The 12,148-nt window shown below is 40.2% G+C and overlaps 1 protein-coding gene across 2 annotated transcripts in view; it reads right to left on the reverse strand.

Annotated features, from left to right (window-relative positions):
• LOC113133013 (tight junction protein ZO-2-like) overlaps positions 1-12,148 on the reverse strand; it is a 56,788-nt gene that overhangs the window by 22,181 nt on the left and 22,459 nt on the right. The window contains exons 3-4 of one of the 2 annotated variants that reach the window (XM_026311522.2): positions 8,119-8,243; positions 7,298-7,400 (exon numbers count right to left, since the gene is read on the reverse strand). In XM_026311522.2, coding sequence (XP_026167307.1) covers positions 7,298-7,400; positions 8,119-8,243 — 228 coding nt within the window. The remainder of the gene's footprint in view (positions 1-7,297; positions 7,401-8,118; positions 8,244-12,148) is intronic. The other variant, XM_026311531.2, reaches the window with a different exon arrangement.

Here is a 12,148-nt window from a genome sequence, read left to right on the forward strand (position 1 = left end):
TAAACATAACTGAGGTCTTACAGATGATTCAAGAGCTATTGTAGTAGAAGATTCATTGATTGCAGCTATAGGAAACATCTGATGAATTTTATCTCTAATAGTTATGATTTTATTTGTAAAGAAACTCATAAAGTCAGAGGGGCCACAGTATCACAGTAAGAGTTTCACACAGTGAGGCTACAGCACTGTCAACAACATGATCAATTTGTAGGAGTTGGATTGAGGCAGCTGCCCTCCACTGTGTTGGTATTTGGTTGGTGCTTCCTGCTTCTGAAGAGTGCAGACGCATTTCTGCTTGCTCCTGCTTCTGCCAGTTTTACTTGGCTTTTATTCCTTTTTACTTCATGCATTCTTACCCAATGATTTTATAATACACTTTTTAACATTATTTTACCCCTTTTTAACCACATTTGGAATTTTAGTGAGGATTTTATTTTTACTTTTATTTTTGATCAACCTCCGATGACCATGCCTCTCTTCCCTGAGGACAATCACAACAAACTCCTACAGAAAATCACTATGCTGGAAACTAAAGTGCAAAGGTTAGAGATGTACGTGGAGATAAATGGACTATCTGGGAAAGAGGACACTACTCTACCACTCTACCATAGTAGCAGACAAGAGCATGCTAGTATACAGATAACTAGCATTAACAAGACCGAGCTAAAGAGAAAAGGAGGAACTAACTCCTAAGGAACTAACTGTACAGCTAGAAAATAGATTCGCTCCACTACTGCAGGACCCTGGATCTTCATCTGATCACTTGGACAATCCCCCACATCCAGAGAGAGGGGTAAGGTCTGAAAATACAACAGAAGACAGAAAACTAAGAGGAAAGCTAACACGGCCTCAGAGACTCTGATTGTGGGCAACTTTGCCATAAAAGATGTGAGACGGATGTGCAGTAACAACACAAAAGTGCTGTATTTCCCAAAAGATATGGTCTCTGACATAACTGGCAAAATCCTGAGCATTGTTGCAGAAAGCCCAACTGTGAAAAACCTCGTACTGCACACGGGCAAATGATATTGTGAAGCAGCAGTTCGAAATCCTCAAAAAGGACTTTAACCCTCTGGGGTCGACGCACGCGCCGGCGCGTTTTGACGCATCTTTTCCTGATAAGGCCGAAACAAACTTAAATTACTCCGTCAATTCTGATCGTTCAGATAAAAGAAGTATATCATTCAAATCTGTAAAGGGTCTAGTTTTAGTGGTATACCATCATAATAACAACAAAACGTTGTGCTTTTTTTAAATAAAGAAAGCCGACAGGGTGCGCTCTCTGCCATTTCTCTTCACAGACGCGTAAATAAAACAACCAGAATCTCAGCGAATACTTGCCTCATAAGAATAAGAATTATATGGCTAGAAAGCTTGAAATGTTTTCTTTTGAGTGAAACAATTCAAGTCAAAAACAAATCATCACTTTTTATTTAATTCGTATGAACATAAGGAGAAGTCCGTTTTTTCCTGTCTCACCTCATTACAGGTAATGCGGTCCCGCCTTGTACACTGTCCACTGTTCACATGTAAATAATCTCAGGTGAACCAGGTAAATATGTGCACGCCCCCGAGAAATGACACAAAATATCAAACTTCATCATAGAATTTACTCACTTTTTCGACCCGTTTGGATGATGGCGCGTTACGCACGTGAAGCGGCGCTCCTTACATTCCTCACAGAGACAAATAGTTTAGCTTGTCCTCAGAGTAAAAACACTGATTTTAACTCAAATGAGGATCGTTTGGCTCCTCATTGTGTTGTATTGTACAGCACTAATCCGTCCCATCTACATTGACTGAAAGGCTCATTATGCGCGCCTTTGTCTGGACGTTCAGTGCGTCTTTTGTGTTCTCAGGTAAATCACATGACTATTCATCCTCAGACACACCCTCTTGCATATGGCCTTTCTGGACAAAAAGTGTCTTAGAAAATTTAAATCAGTGTATTGTTTTCTGTGAATGTGTGAACAAGATGACATTCACAGCACTCTGAAGTAAACACTTTAGCCTACAACATGCTGGTCTCCAAAGTCTTGTGAACCAATGTTCTGTTTGTGTTTTATGGTCTTATTTCAGTGAGTAAAAAATTGTAGTTTTTCACTAGCCATGCATAAACACTTTTTTCTCAAAAACACAATCATGTATAAACTTGCTGCTCACATATTATTGTAGCAAATTTTGTGCTGATTACAGTGTTATTAGACTTTAGACATTAATATGTTTAAAAAACACTGAAAAAAGCACAAATGTCAGGACATGTCAAAATTTGTCCAGGCCCCAAAAACCCCCTCAGACCCCAGAGGGTTAAATTGGCTAAAATCTTACTTACAAGATAGAGACTATTTTGGTAACTATGAGTCTGAGCAAAAAAAAATGAAATGTGGGGTTCCTCAGGGGTCTATTCTTGGTCCTCTCTTATTCAATATCTACATGCTGCCCCTTGCTCAGATTATGGAATACTACAACACTGACCTCACAGTACCTATGCAGATGACACCCAACTTTATATATCAGTATCATCTCATGATTATAGTCCTCTAATTTCATTATCTGAGTGTATTAATCAAGTCAAAGAATGGATGCGCCAGAATTTTCTCCAGCTCAATACAGACGACAGAAGTAATTGTTTTTGGCCCCAAAAATGAAAGGTCAAAGATCATTGCTCACCTTGACTCCATGTCATTGAAAGCTACAAATCAAGCCAGAAACCTTGGTGTAATCATTGACTCAGACCTGAATTTTAACAACCACATAAAATCCATCACTAAATCTTCCTATTACCACCTGAAAAACATTGCTAGAATAAAAGGTTTTCTGTCTAAACAAGATGCAGAAAAACTTGTTCACCCATTTATCTTCAGTAGGTTAGATTATTGTAATGGCTTATTCACAGGTCTTAGCAAAAAGTCAATCAGGCAGCTGCAGCTAATCCAGAATGCTGGTGCCAGAGTCCTTACAAACACCAAGAAACTGGACCATATCACACCAGTTCTTAGATCACTACACTGGCTTCCTGTTAGTCAAGGATAGATTTTTAAATCTTTTTGCTAGTTTATAAAGCACTAAATGGTTGTGGACCAAAATATATTCAAGATATATTAGTTCCCTATGAGGTTTCCAGACCCCTCAGGTCATCTGGGACAGGTTTATGTTAAATGTCTTTATTTTTAAATGCTCTTTTCAATGCTTTTAATGTAATTATATGCCTTGTAAAGCACTTTGAATTGCGTAGTGTATGAAAGGTGCTATACAAATAAATTTGCCTTTGCCTTTGTGATGTAAATAAAGATGGAATAATTTTCTTAAATTTATTAACAGCGTTGTCAGATAAACATCTACTGTAGTGGAATTTTCTTCCAAATGCAGCATGATCCATTATCTTAAATTCAAAAGTTATTAAAGAATGATCTGACAAAAAGGATTTGGGGGAAAAACTTATTAAATGTTCAATTTCGATGCCATATGTCATATGGCTCTAAGCAAACCACAGAGAGGCACTTTAGAGTTTCTGCGTCCCATTCACCATTCTGGATTGTCAAACTTTAGGTTGGCTAAGATAAAAAATTTTATGCATTACATTAGATGCACTGGTAAACTGGTAATATCATGAACTACAGCTTAATAACTTTGGAAAAAGTGACCTTACAGTATGTTTTATCCCTGCAGTATATATTTTTTATTTTAATCAAGATATTTTGATCAATTTGTTACACACTAGCTTTCGTATTAACTTTGTCTGTTATACAAAGTTTTTGACTAAATATCTTTTTTTGTTTTTGTTTAAAACCATTTGAAGACTTAGGGCTTTTGACTACACTAAACATTTTTACTTTTTTACTTATAAAATAATGATTCTTGAAATTTATTTTAAGATAATCAATGAAAATAAGTTCCTCAACAACCTAGATAAAATAACTCATTGTTAGTTATAGTACAGAAAAAGTTAACAGGATCCATGGATGCAGGACAGAAGACTTGTTATACTGCTATAGGCTTAGACTGCCTGAGGACTCTCCATCAGTGCACTGAGCTCCCCCACTCTACCCTACCCTACTCCATCCCTAATTGAATTCGTCGCTGTCCAGAACCATCCAAGATGCTTCTTCACCCGCGTAGTGTGCCATCATCCAAACGCACAGAAAAAGTGAGTATATTCTATGATAAGCTTGACGTTTTATGTCATTTCTCGGGGTCGTGTAAATAATAACCTGGCTCACCTCAGATTATTTCCATATGAACAGTGCGCTCAGTGGGAGGCAGGATCACATTAGCTATAATGAGGTGAAACAGGAGAAAACATACTTTTCCTTACTTTCATACAGATTAAATAAAAAGTGATGATTTGTTTTCGACTTGAATTGTTTCATTTAAAAGAAGACATGTCAAGCTTTCTAGCATATTTCTCATGTTTTTGAGGCAAGTATTCGCTGAGATTCAGGTTGTTTTATTAACGTGTCTATGAAGACAGGTGACAATATAATAATTAATATATATACATAATACATACATACATACATAATATAATGAATATAATAATTAGAATAAGAAGGATTTCAGTTCCCCTGCTACAAAGAAAAAAGTACCATCTTATATTTGGATCAATATGGGTACATGCAAAAAGCTTTTAGACATTGTCAGTCTTCAATTAAGAAAAAAAAAAAAAAAAAAGAGTTTGCATTCTTAGACTAGCAAGTGAGTAATGATATGGTGTAGTTAACGTTTGCCCTATACATATAACTGCTGTACCGGTGTGTGCTAGTTGGAGTCTTCACACATTCAGAAGGAAAGTCAACTTAACTACACATACCTCTCAATCGATAGATATACGTAGTCCATATAATCAATTCACCGTCTGTGACCGAAATCTCTCGACCATGTATGCAAGTAGTATCAAATTACCCTCAACTTCCTCATAGAGAAAAAAACTTTGTGCTGCTCCACAGCTCTCATCAGTCAAAAGCATGCTGACCAGAGATCAGTTCTCATGGACTCAATTTAGTATGACTGCAGTGTTGAAATTGGCAAACGGATGCTGAAGCAGTACATCAGCATATGCATATGGACTTGACCAACTACAAATCAGAGCAGGGTCTGCTCTGGGGGTGGCCACTAGGGTGGCCAGTGAGATTCTGGTGACCCTTGGCCACCCCTCTACACACACCTCTGGTCCTCCTACTGGTGAAAACAAATGATCAAAAGGTACATGGACCCCAAACATACAACCTGAGTCATAAAGAACAATATTCAAAGACAAAAAGAAAAAGAACAATCCATCCAGATAGCCTTCATACACTGTGCCTTCAAGGCCTTTACATGTTTCAATCCACACAATATAGAAATATACATAATAAATGCATACTAAAAGGGAAAGTTCACCAATGTTCCACCTCAATGTGTGTTTCCAGGTGTTGAGGATGTCCAGAGGGGGCTGTGTGAAATCTAAAATGTCCTGTGGGCATCTCATTTGTAACAGCATGGATTGAGTCGGAAGACTACAAGTTAAAAAAAATAAAATAGAATCTGGGTGTGTGGAGTATGCCAGAAGTGATGATGAAAATGTTTAATACAGGCAACAAACAGAACACAAATGTTCCCTTATATTTAGGATGAGCCATCAGACTGTGTGACATACTGTGATTCAAAGTTCAGCAAATAAAACGAGAGTTACACATGTAACTGCATGTAATTCTATTTCATCCTTCCTGACCGCAAGAGGGCGGTGCTGCAAGCACTGAATGACTCATACGAGCAAAGTCACGAGGAATCCTGAGTGTATACCTCATGGAGTAGACCCCAAGGTCTCTGGCCGGAGGACCACATCCAGTGGCTGAGGGGTTACAACATTCACCCTGTAGAACCTGGAAAATGTGCCAGGTGATGCCCATGAAGCAGCAGCACATATAGCATCCAAGGGGTCCTTGACACGACGCCTCTGGTGGAGTGACCCGTCATGCTCTATGGCGGGGAGCGGTTGCCTGCCTTGTAGGCATGAAAGATGACATCGATAATGGGATGAGGTGCTGCTTGGAAAGAGCGCGACCCATCTTAGGACCATCACAGCATAAGAACAACTGGTCAGACGCTCTCACAGCAGCTGTAGCTGCAATGTACGCCCTCAGTGCCCGTACTGGGCACAACAATTTCAGCCTGCCCCCCCCCCGCTTCTGGTGGGGGATCAAACCATGCAAGTCTTATGGGTTGGTTGCAGTGCCAACGGGATTTCACCCCCTTCCCCCACTGCCCTTGGGGGCCTTGGGGGGCGATGGGGAGGACGCTGGGCACAAGGTTGCTCCTATGGTGGATGGGCTTGATCATGAAAGCCGCTGGTGGCTGAACTGAACCTGCTAGCCAAGCCCCCGAAAACCAACAGGCTGAGGCGGCAGGTACGTCCCTGTCGCTGTGACAGCACACTAAGGAAAAAATCCAACTGCCAAAAACTGGCAGCGGGGAGCGTGAACGCTACCGTCACCAACAAATACTCAAGCCTCCGTTACTACCAAACAGAAAACGACTATGGCGTTTTGACAACAGCGAACAAATGGTGCGGAAAACGCAGAAAGTGGAAGAGGGGAGCTCAAATGCTACCGTCACCAACAGATGCTCAGGTTACTACTGAACAGAAAACAACTGCGGTATTTCAACCGCAGAGGAAAAGCGCAACACTTATCACAGCCAGCTGGGAAAGGGGGCACAATACCACCACTACCAGCCAGCTTCCTGGTTAACGTGAAAGCTTAAGAGCGTTAGCACCGTAGCTGGGGAAAGAGGACGCGCATGCCGTCTAAACCAGTAAGGGTGAAAACAAGATATATAACCACATACCTGAGGTCCAGAAAACCCACAGTCGCAGCTCCTGGAGGGCGGAATTCCGCTTCTCTGACCAATGGGGTCACAGAGCTACCTGCGACTGTCAAGGAGTGCATCGCTTGCTATGCAAGTAGCACTCAGTGCGAACCGCGCGAGAGAAGTAAAGAGCCTCGGATGATGCCGGAATATATATATATATATAACCTCTGGGGGTCATTCGGGGTCACAGGTGACTTTTTTGGTATAATTACTCGGACTGCGCATGCACGAAGGGAACATTCAGTGCTTGCAGCACCGCCCTCTGGCAGTCAGGAAGGATGAAATAGAACTGACTGACATTATTTATGAGTGACTTAAGTGTAAGAAGTTGGTCCACTGTCTCTTAACTTTCTTGCTTCTTAACCATATAATTACTAATATGAGAGATGTTTACATCTAAAAACACTTCCTTAGCTCTGTGCTTTACATCTGTGTGGTTCATACTCACTATTTTGGCCACTTTGCCACATTTACGGAGGGACTGCACTGCAAAAGAATGAGGCACATTGTCCATAGGGATGGAGTTGACCTGAATGACACGATCATTCTCACTGGATCAAAAAAAAAGACACATGCAAATATTTAAGATATTAACAGGAGCAAAATTAAATAATGTCCACAATAAAAATTCACAAATATTACAGCCTGACTTTGTTACAATTGGTTGTAATTCTGCTAACTTGACTACAGAAAACCATTCTTTGCTCTATATTGACTTATACTTTCTCAACTAAGGTATGCATGGGGATAATACACTTAGCTCATGTAGCAGATTATTGAGGTGTTTTTAGCAAGTCATTTTGCAAAACAATTTCACAGAGCTGCGTTATTAAGCTCAGTTGTACACATACATGCAGATTCAATCAGTGTAGTAGCTACAAATTATAGGTAACTTGTATAGAGGTGAGGTTAAGGAATCGATTCAATTCAATTCAATTTTATTTGTATAGCGCCAAATCACAATACAATCATCTGAAGGCACTTTACAAAAAACCAAAAAAACCCAACAAATCTCTTATGAGCAAAGCACTTGGTAACAGTGAAGAGGAAAAACTCCCTTTAACGGAAGAAAAAACCTCCAGCAGAACCAGCAGAACCAGGCTCAGTTTGGGCGGCCATCTGCCTTGACCAGTTGGGGTGAGTGGATAGAGGAGAGAGAAAAGAACAGCAACAACAAACAACAAATAGACACGACAGCTTAACTTGAACAGAGCAGCCAACTCAGTCCACTGAAACATCTTACAGGATTATGGCCACTGTTAGACTTACAAGAGTAATCCATCTGCTGGTCCTCCTTGCAACACATCTGAAACAATGATTGACGTTTCACCATTCTCAACATTTGGGTTGTCGCGCCCACCTGACACAGCAATACCAAATCCCAACTTAGAGTCCTACAAAAAAAGAAAGCAATTAGTAAATACAATACATTCAGACAGAGACTCACAGCAACAGCCAAGAAATTGATTTATTTAATTAATTCAATCAAAAAACATAGGATGTTAAGCAGCTTTTATTTGTAATTTTAACCATGTACAGTGAACACAGTACATTGTGAGGTGAATAAATGCTCCTCCAGGAACCATGGTGCTATATGTAGATAGTAAAACCATAATCAAGATAACACATACCTAATCATTAGATAATGAACTAAAAGCACTAGAAATAAAAAAAACTACACAAAGTTGACAAGACCATGCACTACAGACAGGAAATTAGACAAAGGCCCAGTTACAAATAGTGTAGGCCCAACCAGTACAGAGGTAAACAACAGGTAAGGTAAACAACAATATTTATAAAATATGTAGGAAATGTAAACATGAAACGCTGCTTGCAGCAATAATACAGATTAGTACTTTACATATGTATATAATGTATTGTTTGTATGGTTAGATAGCAACCACAAGGTGTTGGCCATCCAGTTGTCTGAGGATCCACTAATATGATTATTTTTACTTAGTAGCATGTGTGGTCATCAACAATGCTCCTGGTTTTGGAAGAGGGATCCCGATGATACTTTCTGCTTTCCTCGCTATGCGCTGTATGGTCTTGAGATCCAAATCTAAGGAAAGAGGATATGGGCTACAAAATAACCCTGACTGGGAAATAGGTAAAGTTTTAAGGTAGCGAAGCAGGCCTAGTAGCGTGTAACCACAGGAAACTCTTGGACTTAGTGTGGTGAGTGAAGTTATGACTGCTGGAATAATAACACTATGGGCCAAACTGAATGCAGACTTACTGGAATTTCGCACAGGGTTCTCCTAAGATATTAAAGAGCCGGAGGCATGACCTCACCAAGGCAATAAATTAAAGACTTCAAGAGACTGAAAATAGTGGTGGTGGAACGCATGAAACACATTGATGACATGTCCAATATGGAACAATGGGACATTGGAGTAAAGGACACGCTTGTTCAACTTTTACAATATCAGGAGGCGCTAAAGGATAAAGTGTCTGAGTTGGAGCTGCACCAGGCGAAATAATATTCGGATTTATGGTGTACCTGAAATCTCTGAGGTCACATCCATGACATTTTTTGTTTAAAAACTTAACCCTCTTGAATCTAAGGGTGTTTTGGGGATCAAGGGGACAAGTTTTGACATAACACTGTAATCAGCACAAACTGTGAGCAGCATGTTTATGCATGATTGTGTTTTTGAGAAAACAGCGTTTATGCATAGTTTTAAGTCACTGAAATAAGGCTATAGAACACATACAGAACATTGGTTCACAAGACTATTGTGAACTGGAGCTTGTAGCCAAAAGTGTTTGTTTCAAAATGATTTGAAAATCATCTTGTTCACTCATTCACAGAAAACAGTACACTGATTTAATTTTTTTTTGTTTGGAAAAGGCATATGCAGGAAGGTGTGTCTGACCATGAATAATCATGTGATTTACCAGAGAAGACAAGGACCTGCATAATGAGCTGCATAATGAGCCTTTCAGTCAGAAATGTGGCTGGGAGGGAATTAGTGCAATGCAATGTAGATGCAAACGTTCGTCATCTGAGTTGCGTTTTTCCTCTTCGTTGCTGTCTGTCTGGAATCATACGAAGTGCTTCTTCACCTGCATAGCGTGCCATGTAGTTTAGAGGGGTGTGTACATAATTATTTGGCTCACCTCAGATTATTTCCATATGAACAGTGCGCTCAATGAGAGGCCGGATCATATTAGCTGTAATGAGGTGAGACTGGAGAAAACGTATCGCTCCTTACTGTCATAGGATTACATAAAAAGAGATGATTTGTTTTCAACTTGAATTGTTTTGTTTAACCCTCTGGAGTCTGCTCTCTGTAAAGCCAGAACTTCATACTATTCATCACTAATAGAGGAAAATAAGAACAATCCCAGGTTTCTTTTCAGCACTGTAGCCAGGCTGACAAAAAGTCACAGCTCTGTTGAGCCCAGTGTTCCCTTAGCTCTCAGCAGTAATAAATTTATGAGTTTCTTTACAAATAAAATCACAACTATTAAGAGATAAAATTAGACCCCATCCCAACTAGACTGCTTAAAGACACCCTGCCATTAATGAACTCATCTTTATTAGACTTAGTAAATTTATCTCTAGTATCAGGCTACGTACCACAGGCCTTTAAGACTGCAGTAATCAAACCTTTACTTAAAAAGCCTAGTCTTGATCCAGGAGTCTTGGCTAATTATAGACCAATGTCCAACCTACCATTTATTTCTAAAATCCTAGAAAAAGCTGTACTTGTCCTCCTAGACCTTAGTGCTGCATTCGACACTATTGACCACAACATTTTATTACAGAGACTGGAGCATGTGACTGGTATCAGAGGAAAAAAGCATTAAAATGGTTCCAATTCTATTTATCGGACACATTCCAGTCTGTTCATGTCCATGATGAACCTTCCACATGAACAAAAGTTAGTTATGGAGTTCCACAAGGCTTTGTGCTAGGACCGATTCTGTTCACCCTGTAGTGTCACTTCCTGCTTCTGAAGAGTGCAGACCCTTTTCTGCTTGCTCCTGCCAGCTTTACATTGCTTTTATTCCTTTTTTATTTCATTTATTTTTACCCAATGATTTTATGATACACTTTTTACCCCTTTTTTTTTTAACTACACTTGAAATTTTAGTGAGGATTTTACAACTGCCGGATATATCTTCAGGAAATCAATGTGCTACAAATGAAGATTCTTGCTCTGGAATCTGAAAAAGGACTTCACGACACGCTCCTGTTCAGACCCAGTGGTAAGAAGCCAAAACCTATTATCAATAATAAGTGCTATGTTGACCAAAACGCTACTGAACCTGGACGATACAGTGTCTTTCCCAAAACTTTCAAGAGTGGGAATTGATCAAAATAAAGCCACCTGGCATAAACTTGGTGCCAAGCGTCACAGAATTAGAAAGAAGAATGGTGGCACCCCAGGACCACATGTAGCATCAACAAACATACACCTCAGTAACAGGTTTCAACCACTGTCTGAACTAAATCTTATTGAGCAAGAAATGTCTGCTGTGACTGAAAACCAAAAAAGCAATAACTTTAAAAACAGGAGTTATGGAGCTAGTCAGAGAAACAGATACAAAGAATCTGTGACAAATGTGAAGGACAGAGATATCCTTCTGCTTGGAAACAGTGCTATCAGTGACATAAACAACAGCAGAATTATTACATGCAGCTACCCAAGTGCCATGGTCACTGATATAGCAGCTCTCCTCCCCCAGGTCATCTCAAAACACCATGGAGTCAAACAGCTGATCCTGCATGTAGGTGCAGTGGACACCAGAAAGGGAGAATCAGAGGTTTTAAAACAGAACTTCTCTAAATTATTAGAAGAACCTGACAAACTGAAAATCCAGTCATTTGTCAGTGGACCTCTCCCAACCATCGACAGGAGGATTAATAAATTCAGTCGGCTGCTTGCATTGAACACATGGCTGTTCAAGACCTGTGAGATAAGAGGAGTGCACTTCATTGATAACTTCAACCTGTTTTGGCAACGCGATGACCTGTTCAAGGAAAAGGGCCCATATCTGAGCAGGAGTGGAGTGAGATGGCTAACGGATAACCTCCTCCACTCTCTGAGGCACCAGACTGGGTCTGGACAGTCGTGTGAACAGCCAAAGGCTCCTCTGAGAGAAGAGAGGAGTGAAGTAAACACTTACACCTCACCAGCAACGAACCCCTCATCAGCCAAGGATCCCCCCTTAATAGCACCTTCAATGGTGCCCCCTCCACTGCCCTGGGCCCCCCCAGCTGCATCCACATCCTCTGCAGACTCGTCATTGACCATCCCATCCCCGGCTTCAACAATAGGATTTCCAA

Source organism: Mastacembelus armatus, unplaced genomic scaffold, assembly GCF_900324485.2.
Source record: "Mastacembelus armatus unplaced genomic scaffold, fMasArm1.2, whole genome shotgun sequence".
Classification (NCBI taxonomy): domain Eukaryota; kingdom Metazoa; phylum Chordata; class Actinopteri; order Synbranchiformes; family Mastacembelidae; genus Mastacembelus; species Mastacembelus armatus.